The sequence below is a fragment of the Silurus meridionalis genome, chromosome 24 (assembly GCF_014805685.1).
Source record: "Silurus meridionalis isolate SWU-2019-XX chromosome 24, ASM1480568v1, whole genome shotgun sequence".
NCBI classification, from domain to species: domain Eukaryota; kingdom Metazoa; phylum Chordata; class Actinopteri; order Siluriformes; family Siluridae; genus Silurus; species Silurus meridionalis.
Window position 1 is genome coordinate 14,951,715 of NC_060907.1, and position 21,126 is coordinate 14,972,840.

At 39.6% G+C, this 21,126-nt stretch overlaps 1 protein-coding gene across 1 annotated transcript; it reads left to right on the forward strand.

The window, feature by feature from the left end:
- The first annotated feature begins 986 nt into the window (after window positions 1–986).
- lamp1a (lysosomal associated membrane protein 1a) lies at window positions 987–20,425 on the forward strand. Its single transcript, XM_046838410.1, is given in 10 exon segments — window positions 987–1,324; window positions 7,511–7,546; window positions 7,549–7,625; window positions 8,608–8,824; window positions 10,083–10,250; window positions 10,371–10,573; window positions 11,514–11,636; window positions 11,720–11,786; window positions 15,338–15,505; window positions 17,183–20,425. Coding segments are annotated over 10 exon segments (1,251 nt in total). The 5' UTR covers window positions 987–1,272; the 3' UTR covers window positions 17,323–20,425.
- The last annotated feature ends 701 nt before the right edge of the window (window positions 20,426–21,126 follow it).

A 21,126-nucleotide genomic window follows, 5' to 3' on the forward strand; every position in this document is an offset into this window, starting at 1 on the left:
GTCTCTATCTCTTTGTCTTCTGAGTTAAACGCACTCATGTCTGTTTCTTCTCTTCTGAATATCCTGATTCATCCTGAAAGCCCTACTTCTGGATGGATTTCTCTTCAACATAAGACACTATGCAGCTGCGGATGGCTTCACACTAAAAGTCTAAAGATCCATGAAGTTACTGAGGACCTCAAGAACTTTGAGGATGGATGTATTGCCTTTTTTATTACTGTAAAGCTGATTTAGGACAATTCAAGCACTCTACAAATAAAAATAAATTGAATTTGGACTGTAATTAATGTCAGAGTTTGGTACAATAACTTAGGGCCGCAAATTGCATGAACAGTTGTGCATTTAAGCGTCCATTACTGAACATCTCAACAGCGGACATTCGAGTCACCGCTGGTTTGCTTATTAGGGATAAACTTATATAATATACTTATACATTCCATATAGGCCTCTTTATCTCTGTAAAGGTGCTTTGAGATAATGTCAATTGTTTTAAAAAAAAAAAGCTCTACAAATAAACTGAATTTAAAGGAATTTAATTAATCTGAAATGACAATTGTAATTATATAGATGAACTAAAGCTCTTTCTTTCTTCATATTACTCAACATAATGTATGACTGATCTAAATACTCTATAGACATGTGACAAAGAGTGTGTGTGTGTGTGTGTGTGTGTGTGTTGGGAGTAAAGTAGTTTCTCGATCACACTGAGCGGCGCATGAGGAGCGCGTACCCAAGGCTCGTTCGAGGCCCTCATGGCGGCGCATGACTTTGCGCAGAATGACGTAAAGCGTTTTTAAAAGAAACAAAAACAAATAAGTGAAAATATAAATTCTGGTGTGTAAAAACACGAGCAGTTGGAAATTATATGCACGTTTTGTGTATGCGTGTGTTTTATTTTCTTTCTTTTTTTGTTTTAAATAACGCGTTAGGAAAAGGAGAGTCGCTGTGGGAGGCGTGGTCACGTGACCGCGCAGGGCGACCCGCCTGACTCACATGACTGGAACATTCCCCGGTGTTGATATTGAGGCGCTCGAACGTGCATTTGAGCGCTGCTGGGGGTGAAGAGAGAAACAGTGAGATCTCTGTAAAACAAAAAAACAACTTAAAGGTCCGAACTGGGAAAAAAGCACAGAGGGATCTGACGGAATAATTACTCTGCAGGTGTGTATTCGGGTTCCGGGAAGCAGCGCGTGATTCCTGGAGGTGTTTCCTGCTGTCACTGTTGGATCTGTGTTCCTCTGATCTACTGCGTTATTAAACCCTGCTGAAAACATGACCCACAAACTGCTGCCCTGCGTCGCCATCAGCTGCTTTATTATTCTGGGTGAGTAATATTTTTAAAACTAAAACACGGTGTCATGGATCTTTATTATGTTGTCTTAAAAAAAAAAGAAAATAGATTTTTATTTATGATCACTTTTTTATTTTATTTTGAAAGCCTCTGGATGCGATCATGAACTTGTCGATTTGCTGTACAAAACTACGCCATAAGTGTCTGTAACCTTGCCAGAGCGATCCGACAGGCCTTGTGTGTGTGTGTGTGTGTGTGTGTGTGTGTGTGTGTGTGTGTGTGTGTGTTTGTTTTGTGCATGGAAGGCATAGTCACCCTTTTGATTGAATCCTAATTCCGTAAATAAACGCAGTTATTCTCATGCACATTTGCCCCATAATGTAATAAAGCTGTTGGAATAGCCTCAGGTCACGTGACTGCGCTTTGTGTACACTAACAGTAGCGTCTCTGTGACTGGATGTGTGTCTCAACACACCTCGGGACAGTCTGCATGCGAGCTGTGTGTGAGATGTGGCATACACCAGAAGTTCACTATACTCTATTCCCACTATATGTCCACTGTGAAGTCAACCGGTGTGTGTGTGAGTGTGTGAGAGACTCAATATAATGTTCTCTACCTTGGGTCACGTGACTGCCTGAAGCACTTTGTGTGCACTAACAGTAGTGTCTCTGTGTCCGGATGTGTGTGTGTCTGTACACTCTGCATAACAGCTGTGTATCATGTCATACACCAGGAGTTCACTATATGTCCACTATACACCCATTTATGTCCAGTATACACTGTATGTCCACTGTATATCTACTATATGTCCACTATGTCCTCTATAGATCCAGTATACATAAATTTATGTACAGTATTCACTGTATGTCCACTGTATATCTACTATATGTCCACTGTATATCTACTATATGTCCACTATGTTCTCTATAGATCCAGTATACATACATTTATGTCCAGTATTCACTGTATGTCCACTGTATATCTACTCTATGTCCACTATGTCCTCTATAGATCCAGTATACATACATTTATGTCCAGTATTCACTGTATGTCTACTGTGTGTCCACTGTATATCTACATGTCCACTATGTTCTCTATATATCCAGTATACGTACATTTATGTCCAGTATTCACTGTATGTCCACTGTATATCTACTATATGTCCACTATGTCCTCTATAGATCCAGTATACATACATTTATGTCCAGTATTCACTGTATGTTCACTGTATGTCCACTGTATATCTACTATATGTCCACTATGTCCTCTATATTGAGTATACATACATTTATGTCCAGTATTCACTGTATGTGCACTATATGTAAACGCCAGTAAATGTATACTATACGACCACTATGTCCAGTATACTTTCACTGTGTCCGCTATGTCCTCTTTGTGTCCACTATACATCCATGTATGTCCAGTATACACTATATGTCCAATGCATGTCTACTGTATATCTACTAAATGTCCACTATATGTCCAGTATCCACTATATGTAAACTACATATCCAGTAAATGTATACTATATGATCACTATATGTCCACTATATTTCCACTCTATGTCCACTTTATTTCCAAGCCCTATTTGAACTGGATTAGTTTCACATAGGTGAGGTGATATAGTATTATGGATATTGTACTGTATCATTTTGATGTTCTCTCGCTTCTGGAAACACTGTACTATCTTCTACATAGTAGAAAATGACATGCAGGAATAAGTGTGTGTGTATCCTGTATATCCCTTTTGAATAACTGGGCTGGTGTTTCACAGGAATTGTGTACGAGTGGTCCGGCGTCGGGTCACGTGACTGCCGAAGCACTTTTGTGTGCACTAACAGTGGCGTCTCTGTGCACGGATTTGTGTCTCAACACGCCTCGGTACACTCTGCATACAAGCTCACATAATGTGAATACACCCAGAGTTCACTATATGTCCACTGTGAAGTTAATTGGTGTGTGTCAGAGAGGGAGCTTAATACACTGTCCACTCTGCAAGTGACCCGTAGTTTCAGTCAAATATATCAAAGTCAACTAAGCCCTATTTGAACAGGATTAGTTTCACATAGTTGAGGTAACATTATTATTAGTAGTAGTAGTAGTAGTAGTAGTAGTAGTAGTAGTATTATTAAGGTACATAATTCTAATGATCTGATCAACATACCAGAAATAACCTCATATATCCAGTATATACCATCTGAATAAATGTATTGGTGTTTCACACATTTTCTTCTGCATGGAAACATGAAAGGAAGTTCTTTTTCAAAGGTTTCCTGTCCAAACCGAAGCAAGTATAGGTTTAAAACCGAGAAGAAGAAAAAATATATATAAGCCACTTTAAAAATGACTCTGCAGGGAAGTGGTTTTCAGCGAGATGACAAGTTTCTCACAGAGGTTAAAAAACCCTACATGGTTATATGGTGAAACCTGTAATTGGAGCCATGAGAGATTCAAATACAAGTGAAAACAATGAGTTTGTAGCAAGCTTTCGGTGATCATTGTGATGAGGCTACAGCGGGAAGATCGTCCAGTTTCGGTCGTTTAAAGAAGATCGATTATCTTCTGTGGATCGATCGCGGTTACTATAGACGTATATCTAGAAATCGAAAGGCTTTCTGATTAGATCTTCAGTCAAGTGCACTTAGGTGTTCAATTATTAATTTAATCCGATTAATTACAATGTAGATTGGAAACGTGATGCCGGTTCTAAGTGTCTCGACAAACATTTTCTTTTCTTTTTTTTTATTATTATCACTTATTTCCTGTCAATCATAAAAAAAATTGGAATGTATTGCGATTAAGGCTTGAGTTACTTCATTATCCGTATTCATCGTCTGTGTCCGTTTCCTCATTTTTTAAATTTTTTGGCGCTTTTACTATCATCTTTCACACACGATAATGAAAGAAATGCTTGTCCCTGGGATTTCCGAGCTTGCACAGTCAAAGCCATGATACAGCTGCTTTTCCTCTTTTTGTGAATACTGCTTCAATCAGCAATAGCGCTCATACACACGGGCTTCTGGCGTCATGGAATCGAAATGTTGCTTATCGGTTGCTTTGCTATCTTTTGTTACGGTTGATTGGGTTTGTTTTTATTTAGTCTAAGTTCTGAATTGTTTACAGCGGATCGGCTGAGTTTTGTGTTATAAAGCAGGCGACTGGACTGCATAAAGTCTACATATACTGTTCATTATTAGAAACGAGTAGGGTGGTGTTTACAACTGCTCAGTAATTTCAGTGCATCATAAAAGCCAATTTGCGACGTTTCAGACCTTTTATATTCGCTAAAGTAAACCGCAATGAATACACAGTGAATATGCAAATTCTTTGTGCACTTTTAATGCAGTTAGCAAACTCTTGTTACTAAACACCAAGTGCTTTTCATTGTTTTCAATCAATTCATGAATTCAACCTACACTACTTGTAATTGTGCTGAATTCTATTATATATTTTATTCGAACGTCTACAATTTTCTCACGGTCGATTATAGAAAGGGGACACGTACACACTCCCTCCCTCTACAACACACACACACACACACAAAACAACAACCCTGAAACAGACCACAGAATTCAGTAGTGTTAGTCATATACAGTGGTGTGAAAAGTGTTTGCCCCTTCCTGATTTTCTTTTCTTTTTGCATGCTTGTCACACATTAATGTTTCAGATCATCAAACTAATTTAGATATTAGTAAAAGATAACACAAGTGAACACAACATGAAGGTTTTTATTATTGAGGGAAAACACAATCCAAAACTACATGGCCCTGTGTGAACAAGTGTTAAAACTGTGGTTTATTACACCTGAGTTAAATTTCTCCAGCCACACCCAGGCCTGATTACTGCCTCACCTGCTCACAATCAGGAAATCTCTTAAATAGGACCTGCCTGACAAAGTGAAGTAGACCAAAAGATCCTCAAAAGTTAGACATTATGCCGAGATCCAAAGAAATTTACAAACAAATGAGAAAGAAAGTAATTGAGATCTATCAGTCTGGAAAAGGTTATAAAGCCATTTCTAAAGCTTTGGGACTCCAGTGAACCACAGTGAGAAACATTATTCACAAATGACAAAAACATGGAACAGTGGAGAATCTTCCCAGGAGTGACCAGCCGACCAAAATTACCCCAAGAGCACAGCGACGACTCGTCCAAGAGGTCACAAAAGACCCCACAACAACATCCAAAGAACTGCAGGCCTCACTTACCTCAGTTACAGTCAGTGTTCATGACTCCACTATAAAAAAAAGAGACTTGGCAAAAATGGTCTGCATGGCAGAGTTTCAAGACCAAAACTGCTGCTGAGATAAAAGAACATAAAGGCTCGTCTCAGTTTTGCCAGAAAAAATCTTATTTGATCCCAAGACTTTTGGAAAATTCTCTGTGGACTGACGAGACAAATGTTAAACTTTTTGGAAGGTGTGTGTCCCATTACGTCTGACATAAAGTAACACCGCATTTCAGTAAAAGAACATCATACCAACAGTAAAATATGGTGGTGGTAGTGTGATGGTCTGGGGCTGTTTTGCTGCTTCAGGACCTGGAAGACTTGCTGTGATAAATGGAACCATGAATTCTGCTGTTTACCAAAAAATCCTGAAGGAGAATGTCCGGCTTTCTGTTTGTCACCTCAAGCTGAAGCGAACTTGGGTTCTGCAGCAGGACAATGATCCAAAACACACCAGCAAGTCCACCTCTGAATGGCTGAAGAAAAACAAAATGAAGACTTTGGAGTGGCCTAGTCAAAGTCCTGACCTGAATCCTATTGAGATGCTGTGGCATGATCTTAAAAAGGCGGTTCCTGCTCAAAAACCCTCCAATGTGGCTGAATTACAACAATTCTGCATAGATGAATGGAGCACAATTCCTCCACAGCGCTGTAACAGACTCAGTGGAAGTTATCGCAAATGCTTGATTGCAGTTGTTTGCTGCTAAGGGTGGTCCAACCAGTTATTAGGTTTAAACACTTTTTCACACAGGATTTTTGGATTGTGTTTTCCCTCAATAATAAAAAAAACCTTGATTTAAAGACTGCATGTTGTGTTCACTTGTGTTCTCTTTTACTAATATTTAAATGAGTTTGATGTTTGATGATCTGAAACATTAAAGTGTGACAAACATGCAAATAAATAAGAAATCAGGACTGTAGTTAATATACAGTACATACAAATACAATGTACAATCATCTAACATCTAGTATTAATTTTAGATCCAGTATGAATATGTTAAACAATGGCAGAGGCAAAATACTTTGTTACTGTACTTTAGATTTTTCTGGTATTAGTACTTTTTAACTTTCGCTCGTTACATTTTTGACACAAATATCTGTACTTTCTACTTCTTACATTTTCAATCCAGACTCGTTACTTTAGTTTTAATCTATTCGGTGACATGATCGATATTTTTTCTTCTCATTACCCGACGTTTTCAGCCCATCGACCCGTTTCCTGTCATGGCAGGGCTTTTTCAATCTACCACTGGTGTATCATTTCCTGTTCTCACCCACCACAGACCTTAAACTAGTTCTAGTACTGGTACAAAGCAAACAAGCAGGCAGAAGGCAACAAGAAGTCTGGGGTTAACCTGGATGAGACAGAGGGAGTCAGTGATTTAAACATGACTGAGAACAGAGACTTTCTGATCATCATCATCTTTTCTCTGCTTGTGTTCTACATGGTGGATGTTCCGCCTGGATACATTCATAAGATAACAAAATGTAAAATTTGTTTGTATTAATATATGATGACGTGAAGTCCGGAACCCAAACGTTTATTACTTTAACTTGAGGGAAAAAGTGTAGTCAATACTTCAACTTTTAAACATGAGTATTTGCACTTCTACTTGAGTGAAGGATGTGTGTACTTTTACTCTCTGAATAATGGATGAATATATAGTTGTATACCACTGCATGTGTGTTTGCAAGTTCTATCGTGTTCCAAATGCTGGACGAATCACTAAATGATACCGCAGCGTTTTCCGTCAGCTTTAAATCCTCCCGTGAATCATTTTTGTGTGGAAATCTTTAATACGTTTAATTTTATGAGGGTTTTAAAACCTGAAACTTTTTTATTCACGCACTAAACTTTGAATTCACGCCAAGGCCTGTATTGCCCTCCTGTGGTCATTAAACTTAATCTCATCTGGGTTTTTTTGGGCCGTGTCCATGAAATTCGCTAAAGGAAACGAAAGAGGAAACATTCTGGCTCTCTGTGTTGCAGGCTGGATGAGTGCGGCACACGGCGTGATACTTGAAGTGAAAATGGAAATTCGACCTGCATCAAAGCAGACATCTCGGCCAACTTCACTATTACATACCCTGTCAAAAATGGGACGGTATGTACACACACACACACACACACACACACACACACACACACACGTATTTTAATAGTATAGATTCAGTTAAGAGGTGATTTATTAGCTACATGGGCTCTGAGGTAATTATAAAGCTTTGTATTATTAATAATTATGTACTGCTACCGGATTATTTACTTTTTATTGGAATGGACGTTTTATACTACTTGAACAGTTGAGGGTTAAGATCCTTGTTCAAGGGCGGCTTAGTGGTGCTGCGATTTTATCTCATGACCTTCACGATGTCCAACATCCGATTCGATTCGATTCAACATTGTCATTGTGCAGAGGAAAATTACTGGATTAATAAAATGTAGTTCTAACAAGAAGTGCAAAGAGCAATGCATATAAACGAATAAATCTAATATAAATATACAAATATATAATTAATGTATTATAGAAGTGCAAAGGTGCAATATAGAGAACAGTAATACTGTATAAATTGTAAGTTTGAAGATAAACACAGAGGGGTACTTATTCAAATAGACCATAACAATGCAAAAAAAGGCAACATGAGGTCAAATATAATGCACCAGTGAAAGATTGTGCAGCAGTCAGAGGCAGTAACAGTCAGAGGCATCGTTAAAAACGATGTACATGCTGATGTACCGTCTTATTAATAGATTTAAATAGAATTTTGATTATTATTTATTTGTAGGTTAACAGCTAACAAAGAACACGAGTTACTCTCTGAATAAAGTGCTGTATATGGGGTTTTGTGTTCTAAACACATCCAATTTATATCTTAATTACTTTTACTAATTTGTTGGTTACTTGACACTTAATTTTTTTCAAATTTGCTGCTTACATGTGTGATGATGTGCAGTTTTGGTGCAATTATTATTTATTTATTTATTTTATAAATTATTATTTATTTATTTTTGTATGTTTATTAGTTTTTTGTTTTTTTTTATATATATATATACACACTCTTAATATGCGTGTGTGTTATTGTAAGCAGAAAACCGTGGTAGTGCCTCTCCCAGAATCAGCAATAGTTGGAAATGGCAGTTCCTGTGGAGGAGAAGGCGCGTCTCCAGACTTGCTGGCCTCCTTCGGTAATGGTCACTCTCTGGGTTTGCTGTTCTCCAGCACTGGCCGTATATATCGCGTGGCCAACCTGAGTCTGACCTACAATCTGACTGACAACACCACCTTTCCTGAGTCCTCCAGCAAGGGTACGAAACCTCCAATCCTGCCTTCATCCAGCGCCTTGTCAATGTCATTGTTCTTCATTATGGTTTATTATTGTCTCAAATAAATACAGAAAGGAGTTCAGAGAGTTTACAGTATAATACTGTATTTTTAGCAGTTATTAACTCCTTTATACTGAAGTATTTACCAGTCAGTTAGAATATCATCTCATTACAATGGCACCAATTACACGCAGGGGATTTATTATATACTCTGTACATATACATCGATCAGGCATAACATTATGATCACCTGCCTAATATTGTGTTGGTCCCCTTTTTTCTGCTAAAACAGTCCTGAACTGTAGAGCATTAACAGCATGAAATTCCTGTTGATGAGCTACAGGAGCGCGTCTGTTGGATCGGATCACACGGACCAGACTTCGCTCCTCATGTGCATCAATGGCCGGTTCACCACTGTTCCTTCCTTGGAGCACTTTTGATAGAAACTGACCACTGCAGATGAAGAACATTCCACAAGAGCTGCAGTTTTGTAGACGCTCGGACCCAGTCATCTAGACGTCCCAAACGCACTCAAATCCTTACGCTCACTCATTTTTCCTGCACGTCAAATTTGAGGAGAAAATGTTCACTTGCTCCCTAATATTTCCCACAAACTAAAACGAGCCATGATAAAGAGATAATCAGTATAATTTACTTCAGTCATAACATTGACACTATAACGTTATGGCAGGCGATCAGCGTATATACATCTATATATACTCAGAAGAAGCCCAAGTTACACTCCTTCACAGCTACTGAACACCCTCGTATCAGTGTCCTCATCCAGCAGGATAATATTCCCCAAAGTTCAAGGTGTTGCCTCCAAAATCCTCAAACCTCAGTCCAATCAAATACCTGCAACATATTTCATCCAGTCTACATCGCAGCTCATAGAATGAAAGTCTTGGTGCCAGAAACCACGGCGCACCTTCTAAAATCTTGGGAAGTCCAGACCTTAGACAATTTAATTGTGGACCAAGGGGAACTAACCAATATTAGGCAGGTGGTTTTAATATTATGGCTGATCCGTGTATAATAATAAGTACAGTAGTGTTTAAGTTTACACAGAAATAAATTGAACAGCAGTTTTACATGTAGAAATGCCTTCCTGATAGTTAGACCGAATTGAGATGACTAGAAGGCTATGATCTGGAAACTAAGGCTAGCTGATACTGGAAAGTGGGGAAGGGAAGTGACTATTGGCTGAAGTTTTTAAATAAATGTCTTTTTATCTGTGCAGCGGTCATGGTGTTGACTACGAACAACTCTCAGATCTCAGCACAGCTCAACACTACATACAGGTGCATGAGCTCCAGCGTAGTCAATCTGGGAGGCCCCGGAGTGACCGTCACATTCTTCAACATCCACATGCAGGCCTACATGCCCAGCGCTAACCTGAGTACTAACGGTAGTGTAAATCTCTATAGTGATCTCTTAAACACGGACGATGATCCCACGAGTCTTCGAGTCTTGGCGTATATTTGAAGTAATGCACTAATGCGTGGTGTTTTTTTTTTTCATACTTTAGAGACCATTTGTGCCGCCGATGTTCCCAGTACCACTGTCGTACCCACTACCACTACCACTCCCATCTCCCCGACTACCCCTGTCACCCCAACTAACCCTGAGCGTGGCAACTACAGCATCCTAAACTCCAATGGCACCACCTGCCTCCTGGCCCGAATGGGGCTGCAGTTGAATGTTACATATTTCTCCAAATCTCAGAATAAGGTAAGAACACGAGCACTGGAGGGACATACAAGAAAGTGCTTTAATTATCTGCATTTACACACTATTACCTTCAGAATAGTCCCCTCGCACAGCAATACAGTGCCCCCAGCATTCCTTCCACTTCTGAAGTGTGTCCTGGGAGTGTCTTTTTTTTTCCTGTAACTTTCTGTAACGTTGTCAAAACGCAGACCTTTGAGCTTCATCTTCGGGAAAAGGGCGAAGCTACTGAAGGGTCACGTACTAATTTCTAGCACTTTTACATAGGGACGTAGTCCTTTTTCTTATATGACTAAGTTTCAAACGGTTCACACTGCAATCCTCACACAGTCAAATACAAATAAGTGGAAAACATGTCTCATGAATGGCCATAATTATAAATGCATTCTTTTAAACCAGGATTAATGAATATATTCCCCAGCGGTCAGATTAGCACCAGTTCCCGATCTACACAGGACGATGTCTTTTGGCACACTGACTTACAAAGGTCGGTGCTCCCTGTGACTGTGCGTTCAGCAGCGTGCCGCCATTTGTTGGCGCATCCGTCTAAGATTTAGCCGCCCTTTTGGTGTTATTAGAAGCTCAAACTTCTGGGTAGGCTTTCCAATCGATTTTTAGCCACAAGGGCATTAGTGAAATCAGGTATTGATGGTCGGTGAGGAGGCCTGCATCCTTGCAGCATTCCAGATCATCTCCGTGAAGAAAGATCAGTCAATCCGAAGCATCACAAGAATTTTAAATGTATCCCCAAATGCAGTCTCCAAAACCATCAAATGCTATGATAAAAAAAAAAAAAAACACCAAGAGCTACCTCTGCTGCACAGGATAAGTTCATTAGAAAACGTGTAATAATATGTTAGTTCTACGAAGCCACCCTATGTAGTGAGTACATATACAGTGAACGTGTTTTGACTAGTTATAACGACTCTCAACACAATTCCAGACTGTTGTGGCCATCATGAACATGCAGCCCAACAGGACGTCTTTCTCCGGGTCATGTGAATCCACAACCACTACTCTGCTGCTGACTGGAGATCTCGCCAACCTCACCTTCGTGTTCACGCTGGTCAGTATCTTAAACACGCTCTTAACCCATACTCACGATTTCTTTCGACGGGTTCTAACACGTGCACATGTTCATATCCACAGAACACCACCACCAGTAAATATCAGCTCAGCACCGTGAATATGTCTGCCTTCTGGGAAGATATGACCGGTAAGTAGGAGGTCCATATAATAGTTAATGCAGTACTGTTTTTCCTGATGAGGAACATCTCCTTCATTTGCAGTATATTTGCTTCCATGTAGCTGCGCATTCAAACCTTTTCCCATCAAAATGTCAACATTTTAAACATTTTATTACTTTAACAAATGGCAAAAAAATTGATTTCAGTGCTACCGGGTTGGCAGTACCACACAAAAGCCCCCCTTTGGCACAGTTTTATGTGATAGATCAGGGGTGGCCAACCCGCGGCTCGCGAGCCGCATGCGGCTCTTTGGCTGGTTTCATGCGGCTCTTACGTTCATATCGAAATTTTTTGTTTGTTTGTTTTTTATGTGCGTGTTCGCTTCGCTTGAGTTCAATACGGTCTTTTTAAGACTTAAATGAGCTTGCCCCTACTGGGAAACCTTACGGTATATCAGACCTGGGAAAACTACGGCCCGCAAGGCCAATCATAAATTACAGGGATGCATCGAGAATTTTCGGAAATACCTAAATCACAGAAACAACACGGCAGAAACACAATTATAATGACGCAATAAAAAAGCGCAGCAGCATACAGTTATCTGGATAAGAGCAACATGTCTGTGGTGTGCGGATAGCGATTTGCAAAACATGCAATGCTGAAATTTCAAGAGGGGGTGTTTCTGCAAAGAGTTTCTCCAAATCGGGTTTTGAAAAGGCAGGAAAGTTTTCCAGTGATGGTGCCAAGGCAAAAGGCATAACACAAAAAAATATGGATTTCATTGCCTTTTGAATTGAATTTTCATTTCGGTGCATCCCTAAAATATTATCGTTGGTGTGGCCCTCTGACACAATTCAGGTTTCTCATGTGGCCCCTGGTAAAAAATTAATTGCCACCCCTGCGGTATATTCATCTCATGCACATGCGCATTTGACGAAAATACCGTATTGAACTCAAGCGAAGTGAACACGCACATAAAAAAAAAAAAATACACAGACTTTGTGTTTTCTACCCTGAAACACGTGAAATCAAAGCATCGATCTGTTCTGACTGACACACATGTGAAAGAATTGCTTCGAGTGGCAACAACGGAATACGAGGCAGATTTGAAGGGAATTGTTCAAGGCAAGGAATGCCAAAAGTCCCACTAAGTAACATGCATAGTAAAAGACAAACGCTATTGTAAATTATTATATTTTTGTTTGTGGACTTGGTTAAACAGAGTTTGTGTGTGTGAGACAGTGCACACAATGTTCATTGTTGAAAATGACTGTCCTGTGGTCTTAGAACTGTAGGAGTCAATTTCTGTCATTATGTTGGTGTGTGACATTTACAATAAATCTGGCTGAGCAGAGGTGTGTGTGTGTGTGTGTGTGTGTGTGTGTGTGTGTGTGTGTGTAAGAGGAAGGGATGGGTGATGTTCATGTGTGCCCATGTGTATGATGTGGCTCTTTGCAGTAACACAGTAAAAAATGTGGCTCTCTGTCTCTGACTGGTTGGCCACCTGTGATAGATGGATAGAGAAAGGGAACGCTTTTTATTGTGTTAGAAAGTCAGTGTAAAAGAACATTTGGTCATGGACTTTCCTGATTTTAGGGCTAAAAGATTTCTATTTATCAGCTTTAACAGGAGTTTAAGATACTACAGGGAGTGCAGAATTATTAGGCAAATGAGTATTTTGACCACATCATCCTCGTTATGCATGTTGTCTTACTCCAAGCTGTATAGGCTGGAAAGCCTACTACCAATTAAGCATATTAGGTGATGTGCATCTCTGTAATGAGAAGGGTGTGGTCTAATGACATCAACACCCTATAGCAGGTGTGCATAATTATTAGGCAACTTCCTTTCCTTTGGCAAAATGGGTCAAAAGAAGGACTTGACAGGCTCAGAAAAGTCAAAAATAGTGAGATATATTGCAGAGGGATGCAGCAGTCTTAAAATAGCCAAGCTTCTGAAGCGTGATCATCGAACAATCAAGCGTTTCATTCAAAATAGTCGACAGGGTCGCAAGAAGCGTGTGGAAAACCAAGGCGCAAAATAACTGCCCGTGAACTGAGAAAAGTCAAGCGTGCAGCTGCCAAGATGCCACTTGCCACCAGTTTGGCCATATTTCAGAGCTGCAACATCACTGGGTGCCCAAAAGCACAAGGTGTGCAATACTCAGAGACATGGCCAAGGTAAGAAAGGCAGAAAGTCGACCACCACTGAACAAGACACACAAGCTGAAACGTCAAGACTGGGCCAAGAAATATCTCAAGACTGATTTTTCTAAGGTTTTATGGACTGATGAAATGAGAGTGAGTCTTGATGGGCCAGATGGATGGGCCCGTGGCTGGATTGGTAAAGGGCAGAGAGCTCCAGTCCGACTCAGGCGCCAGCAAGGTGGAGGTGGAGTACTGGTTTGGGCTGGTATCATCAAAGATGAGCTTGTGGGGCCTTTTCGGGTTGAGGATGGAGTCAAGCTGAACTCCCAGTCCTACTGCCAGTTTCTGGAAGACACCTTCTTCAAGCAGTGGTACAGGAAGAAGTCTGCATCCTTCAAGAAAAACATGATTTTCATGCAGGACAATGCTCCATCACACCGTCCAAGTACTCCACAGCGTGGCTGGCAAGAAAGGGTATAAAAGAAGAAAATCTAATGATATGGCCTCCTTGTTCACCTGATCTGAACCCCATTGAGAACCTGTGGTCCATCATCAAATGTGCGATTTACAAGGAGGAAAACAGTACACCTCTCTGAACAGTGTCTGGGAGGCTGTGGTTGCTGCTGCACGCAATGTTGATGGTGAACAGATCAAAACACTGACAGAATCCATGGATGGCAGGCTTTTGAGTGTCCTTGCAAAGAAAGGTGGCTATATTGGTCACTGATTTGTTTTTGTTTGGTTTTGAATGTCAGAAATGTATATTTGTGAATGTTGAGATGTTATATTGGTTTCACTGGTAAAATAAATAATTGAAATGGGTATGAATTTGTTTTTGTTAAGTTGCCTAATAATTATGCACAGTAATAGTCACCTGCACACACAGATATCCCCCTAAAATAGCTAAAACTAAAAACTACTTCCAAAAATATTCAGCTTTGATATTAATGAGTTTTTTGTGTTCATTGAGAACATGGTTGTTGTTCAAATTAAATCCTCAAATAAAATTAATCCTCAAAAATACAACTTGCCTAATAATTCTGCACTCCCTGTAGAGCCGAGGCACTAGCATCCTTATGCTACAGAAACATTTGTCTGCATAAAACATTCATCGGATTTGTTTTTATTCAATCATTTTCAAATGTACAAAAATGTATTAGAAAACATCCATGTTGTAATATCTATAAAGTCAGGTTTATAAGTATTTGCCTCTGTACATTAACACAATGGATTTGATTCGCATTTAATTCGATTCGGATTAAACGCAAATAAACTGAAGGTTCTAAATGGCCGAATTGGTCACCTGTACAGACTCAAAACTGACAATCATGTGATTTATGACCTGCTTCTTAATTGCTCAGTCGGATGTGTGATTAAACAATGAAATATACTTTATATTTTTGTATGGACTCTTGACGCGTGTGTCTCTTTAGCTCAATTCCAGGTCAGCAACAGCAGTCTCCAGTACATGCAGGGAACCCTGGGCCGCTCCTACATGTGCAGCGTCGAGGAGGTTCTTCCTGTGAGCACCAATTTCTCCCTCAACACATTCGAATTGCAGGTGCAGCCCTTCGATGTCCGCAATAACGAGTTTGGACCAGGTACGCTGGAGCTCGTAATGCCTTTTACCCGGCTGTATGTCACTCTCAGAGCTTGATGTGTATAAAAAAATGCCTCAAAAGTTTGGAAACACTATTGTTTTTGAGAGATTCATGCATGTTCCTTTTGTTTATATGTCACACACTAGGTCATTTCTCCAAACGGTTAGTTTCTCCAAACGTTCGAATGAAAAACTTCCAAGCGCCATGCCGCTTGTCAAACTTGCCGAAGGTGTTCATTAGTTTATATAGATTTCATTCTGACTTTGTGATTCACTTCATCCCAGAGCAGTTCAGTAGGATTTAGGTGCGGTGACTGGGCAGGTCATTACATGATAGATAACATTTGATTGCTCTCTAAATAACACTTACAAAACTTGGATTTATGATTTAGTTCATTGTCTTGTTATATTGTGAAGTTGGTTTTAATAATCACAGTCCAGATGTGATTGTAGTATGGAATGGTAGCCATGGTAACCTGGAATAAGTCTTCAACCATCCCTGATTCAAAACAACCCCAAACCATTAAGTCTTACACGAGTTCTTCATCTGTCCCCAGAACTTTCTTCCAGTCATTCACTGTCCAATTCTTGCATTTAAACCAAAGGAACATGTTTATGCCTCTGGATGGGGTTCTCTCTTCGATTGGAGGCCATTCTGCAGCTTGGTTTCTCATTAATGGTCTGGGGATCCATGAGGATGAGGATCCATGAGGACAGTAGTTAATGTCAACAGTCTGATACACTGATTCAGGACTACAGTTTGCATCTGATCACCATCACTGCACATCTCAACATTGTTCATCTGTAATAAATGGACATTCTGTGCCACCCAGATGAGGACGGGTTTCCTCTTGAGTCTGGTTCCTCTCAAGGTTTCTTCCTCATGCCATCTCAGGGAGTTTTTCCTCACCACAGTCACCACTGGCTCGCTCATTAGTGACAAACTTACACTTATAAAGAAAATCTTATTCATTTTTATCACCGCATTATTTGTGTAAAGCTGCTTGGAGACAATGTCCATTTGTTAAAAGACAAATCCACAAACTTTACAAAAGACTGGGTGTAAGAACTTTTGACAGACTCTGTACACTCGCCACCATTAGCGATTCCTGTTGACGTTTTTCCTCATAGTTTCTATTCCTATCTAATGAACGCATGTCACACTATTGTTAGGTTTTAATGAAGTGGTTATGTCTAAGCGGTTAAGTGCCTCTTTCTCTTGTCGCTCTTGGCGATAACAAGGCAAAAAGAAAGCACATCGGCATGTTACTGAGAAACCAGAAAGTCCTGTTTTCAACGCAGTGTCTGTACACAAAGATTTACCATAACAAGTCGTTGTTGTTGATCATCGAGATATTATTAGTCTTACGTGGAGTATCTATTATACAAGTCCCTTTTTATACAGAAACAATAACGTATTCGGCTGCAGCTATCGATGTGGTCCGTTGGGAAACACGGTGTGCCATGTGGAATTGCATGGGCCGAACAGACTTTTTTTTTGTATTCGAGTTTTCTGAACTACTGTAAAAGAAAACCAGCACCTTCTGACCAAACCGATTGAAGAACATCCAGTGTTGCAGTCCACAGACTGACGCAGTTCTGATTCTCTACAACTGTATTCTGATGGTTAATTCATTCATAATTAAAATTTTCACCCTCTTTTTGCTTCTTTTTCTAGCCGATGTGTGTCGAATGCAGAAGGACAACATGCTGGTGCCCATCATTGTCGGCGCCTGCCTGGCCGGGCTTGTACTTATTGTCCTCATCGCCTACTTGATTGGCAGGAAGAGAAGTCACGCCGGCTACCAGACCATCTAAACCACTATTCTCTGATTAGGACTTTACTCTGTGTGTGTGTGAGTTTGAGTACTTTTTTTTCCGGGTTGTTAAACATTGTATTTTCAGTCCCTTCCTTGTTCTTTGAGAGCATAAGAAAAAACACCCAAGAGTTTGAAAGGTTCATCAAGTCACTACTGATACCTGTACACTAGGTGGCAGTCTAAACCTAAAATCTAGGCCAGTAATTCTTGATTAAATAAAGAGAAGCCACTCTGGTATCCTGTTTCTCCCCTCATGCGTAATCCAATAAACCCTTCCTTTAGGATGAATTTAAACCCTAAATCTTGCACCTCAGAATTTCCTTTACTGACAATTTAGAACCAAAGAAAACGCCGCTTTTGATTCTGTCGTAAAATCTGGAACGATCTTCTCCTGAAAATAAAATGATCAGTCGTTATAGATGGTTAAATCTTTAACATGGACCGTTACTTTTGAGAAAGTAAAGAAATCATAAACTCGTGATCGTGTTAGCATAAAAATGGCTTTTCGAAAGATTTTCAGTTTTCCGAATTAAAAGCAGTGTAATATTTTGTCATTCAGAAGCAGGCCACTGATTGGACACGTCAGTAACCTGATTGTTGAGGGTGAAGATTAAGGTTGCAACTTTCTATGGGAAATATTGGGAAATATTCCGAATTGGAAACGTACTAGGAATTTATGGGATTTTAGAGGAATTTATCGGAATTTATTAGAAATTTGGGAAAAATGTATATAAACTGAATCGTTGCTCGTAAGCTGACATGCATGCGATCTAATACAGATTTTAATAAATGTCATTTTTGACGTTGATTCTATTGTTAGTAGATTTTTGTTGCACAATAACTTACAGCACAAAGAAGTTTTAAACATAAATGTATGTAATATTTGTCATTTACCTGAAAATACTCGCAAAGATGAACATTTTTGGACATTATTTTGTGTGCAGAATACAAGATATGATGCGTGTTGTGTTATGAAAGAACGCACGGTGCATGTAGGGGGCGTGGCCTCAGTGGCCCTGCTGTAAATGTGCTGTGTGCATGTGATGGATGAATGTGCAGGGAAGAAATTCAACTGAAATTTCATTAAATCTGGTTGTTTTAACCAAAAGTATCCTGCAAGATTTTTTTTTTCCCCCAAACACATTTTAGTTCACTGTTATAGGCTCACCTGCAAATTGGTAAATTCCCAGTTTACTCCCATATATTCCGTTTAATTCCAATGGAAAGTTTCCAGACTTGAAAATTCCCAGAATTTTGCAACCCTATAGTGAAGATGAAATTGCCGTATTGTTGGTTTGCTGTGGAAAATTTTCGAATATCATCTGGAAAATGACAAGTATCTGCACCCAATTTGAAAGCAGATTGATTTACTAAGTGGAACCATTCATCTCGAGCACTATGGTGTTAACCTGATGGTAACCTCCACCTTTGCTAGCTTGCATGTTCGCAACACCGATGCCGATAACGCAAGCAACAGACACGGGGTTCAAGTCAGGAAAAGACTATCCATGGGAAATTTAGATGCTAAACATGGGCGCTTGCTAATGATTTATGCTAATAATAAAACTAGCTAGTCTTTAAGTCTTTTTCTACAGTCAACGTGGAGGCAGAACGGCATTAAAAACGAGACCGAACTGTCGCGAAGATCAACATTTTTCCTCAGTTGTTTTGGTAAATCAGTCAGAAAAGACGAGTAAAAGGAAAAGCGGAAAAGTGGACTGATCTGTTGATGAACACGACCCCGTATTGTGTATATCTGGCGCAAAATATACAATGACAAATCGATGTTCAGCTTCCTGTCCCAGATTTGTGTCATTCGAAGAAACCGCTCAGATTCGATATTCTTAATTTAACTCGCCTTATTTAATTAGATCCCATTATCGTTTGTGTTTTTATCGATTCGTTTTTATTGATATGTACTGACGTTTGCTTCATGTAAAAGGCCATTCGGAGATGTTTTTGTGTAAAAATGATTACATTGGAACTTGTATCCGTGTAAGTTAGTTATAAAACTCTTGAGATTTAACAGTGGGGATGTGGACTGACCTGAGCTCCAAAGTCACTGTGATAAATTGGGCAAACGAAAGAGCAGAGTGTGTCTGGGTGTGAACGAGGCCGCAAAAGAGACACCGATACCAGGTTTGAGGGATGACGGTATCGAATGACGAAAGGCTGACAAAGCTCAGGTTAAATAATTGATGCACTCGTCTCCTATTTTCTCCCAGTTAGGGAACTTGAACTAGGGCTCCTGCTGTCCATGTTTTCTGAGAGAAATATAGACGTGAACATTCTCAGGTTGGTTATAAGAGATTTCTCACGCATTTCGAAAAATGCGTCTCATAAGCACTGACGGCAATATGAAATATTACACACACACACACACACACACACACCTGTGATGATTCACCATCCAGAATTCTGTCTTACATTATTCGGTATGATGCGAAGACCAAAGACGTCTCGTTAAGTATCAGTGTGTGTTTAGGTCTTCAGTGGATTGGGTTCATGTGAAGCTCTTTTCTTTTTTCATATTTTTTTTTTCTCCTCAAATAGCTAAACTTTCCACTATTTTTTGCTGCTTTTTCTGTTTTTAATGGTGACCTTTTAAAAGATACCAGTTTAAAAAAAAAAAGGGATCCATGATCGTTTGACTCCTGTTCTTCTACATTCTCACACGCTGATACCAATTAATGCTTGCGTCCTTTGACTCCATAGGAGTCGCTTTCTATAATGGTATAAAATTGTTTTTCTCAAAGCGAATTGTCGCATCTAAACCTCCGATGCATATTACAGTAAATGAAAAACCACAGCGTCTGTAGCAGAACCGAATTCGGATGCTTTCAGTAGGAAGAAATGATCTTCAGGGGTGTACACATCAAAATACTCAACAGCACAAAAGTTAAAGAAAGTATCTCGTTGCAGTTCAGATTACACCCCACACGCACTCCATTATATCCTGTACAGGCGCTTTTTCAAATGTCGCTTTGTCTAATCTCTTTCGGATGATGGTTTGCTCATATATGTAATTGCAGTGATCTGATCTTTTATTTTTGTAGACATTTTTAATGGTTGGTTTCGGTCAATAAATGAGATGAACACTTTCTTTTTCGTCCCTTATTTGCTGGTCCATTATTACACACATACTGTTTACATGGGAAGATTTTAGCAGGTGAATGGAGACAATTTGAGTTAATATCTACTATTCAAAATGAGCTAGAAACCAAATATAAGTCAAGTCAAATCAAGTCAAGTTTATTTCTAGAGCGCTTTAGACATTGTCTCAAAGCAGCTTTACAGAATTTGAGTTAAGGTGAATGGTGTGTGTTTATCCCTGATGAGCAGCCATGACGACTGTGGCAAGGAAAAACTCCCTTAGATGTTATGAGGAAGAAACCTTGAGAGGAACCAGACTCAAAAGTGAACCCATCCTCATTTGGGTGACATCAAGAGTGTGATTATAGTCTTTAAACAATACAGAATACTGGACAGTGAGAACTAACATGAGCACTGGAGTGTTAGATTATGAGTAATGATCTTTCTGCAGTCTTTCACAGTCATTATGGTTATAAAACTAGGAGCTACTGATCAACTCATAAAATAGCTCAACATGTGCGATCATCACAGATCCAACACCAACTTCTCCATGCCGGAGCCTTTAAACACTCAAAGAGGTCCAATGTCAAAACTTCACATGAAGTGGGATCCAATTGGCGCTGGTACGTCTCTGGATGGTTCGGGATGTTTGAGGTGTCGCTAATAAGCAGCATATTTTATGTACTAATTTCAAGCTTGAACTCGTGCT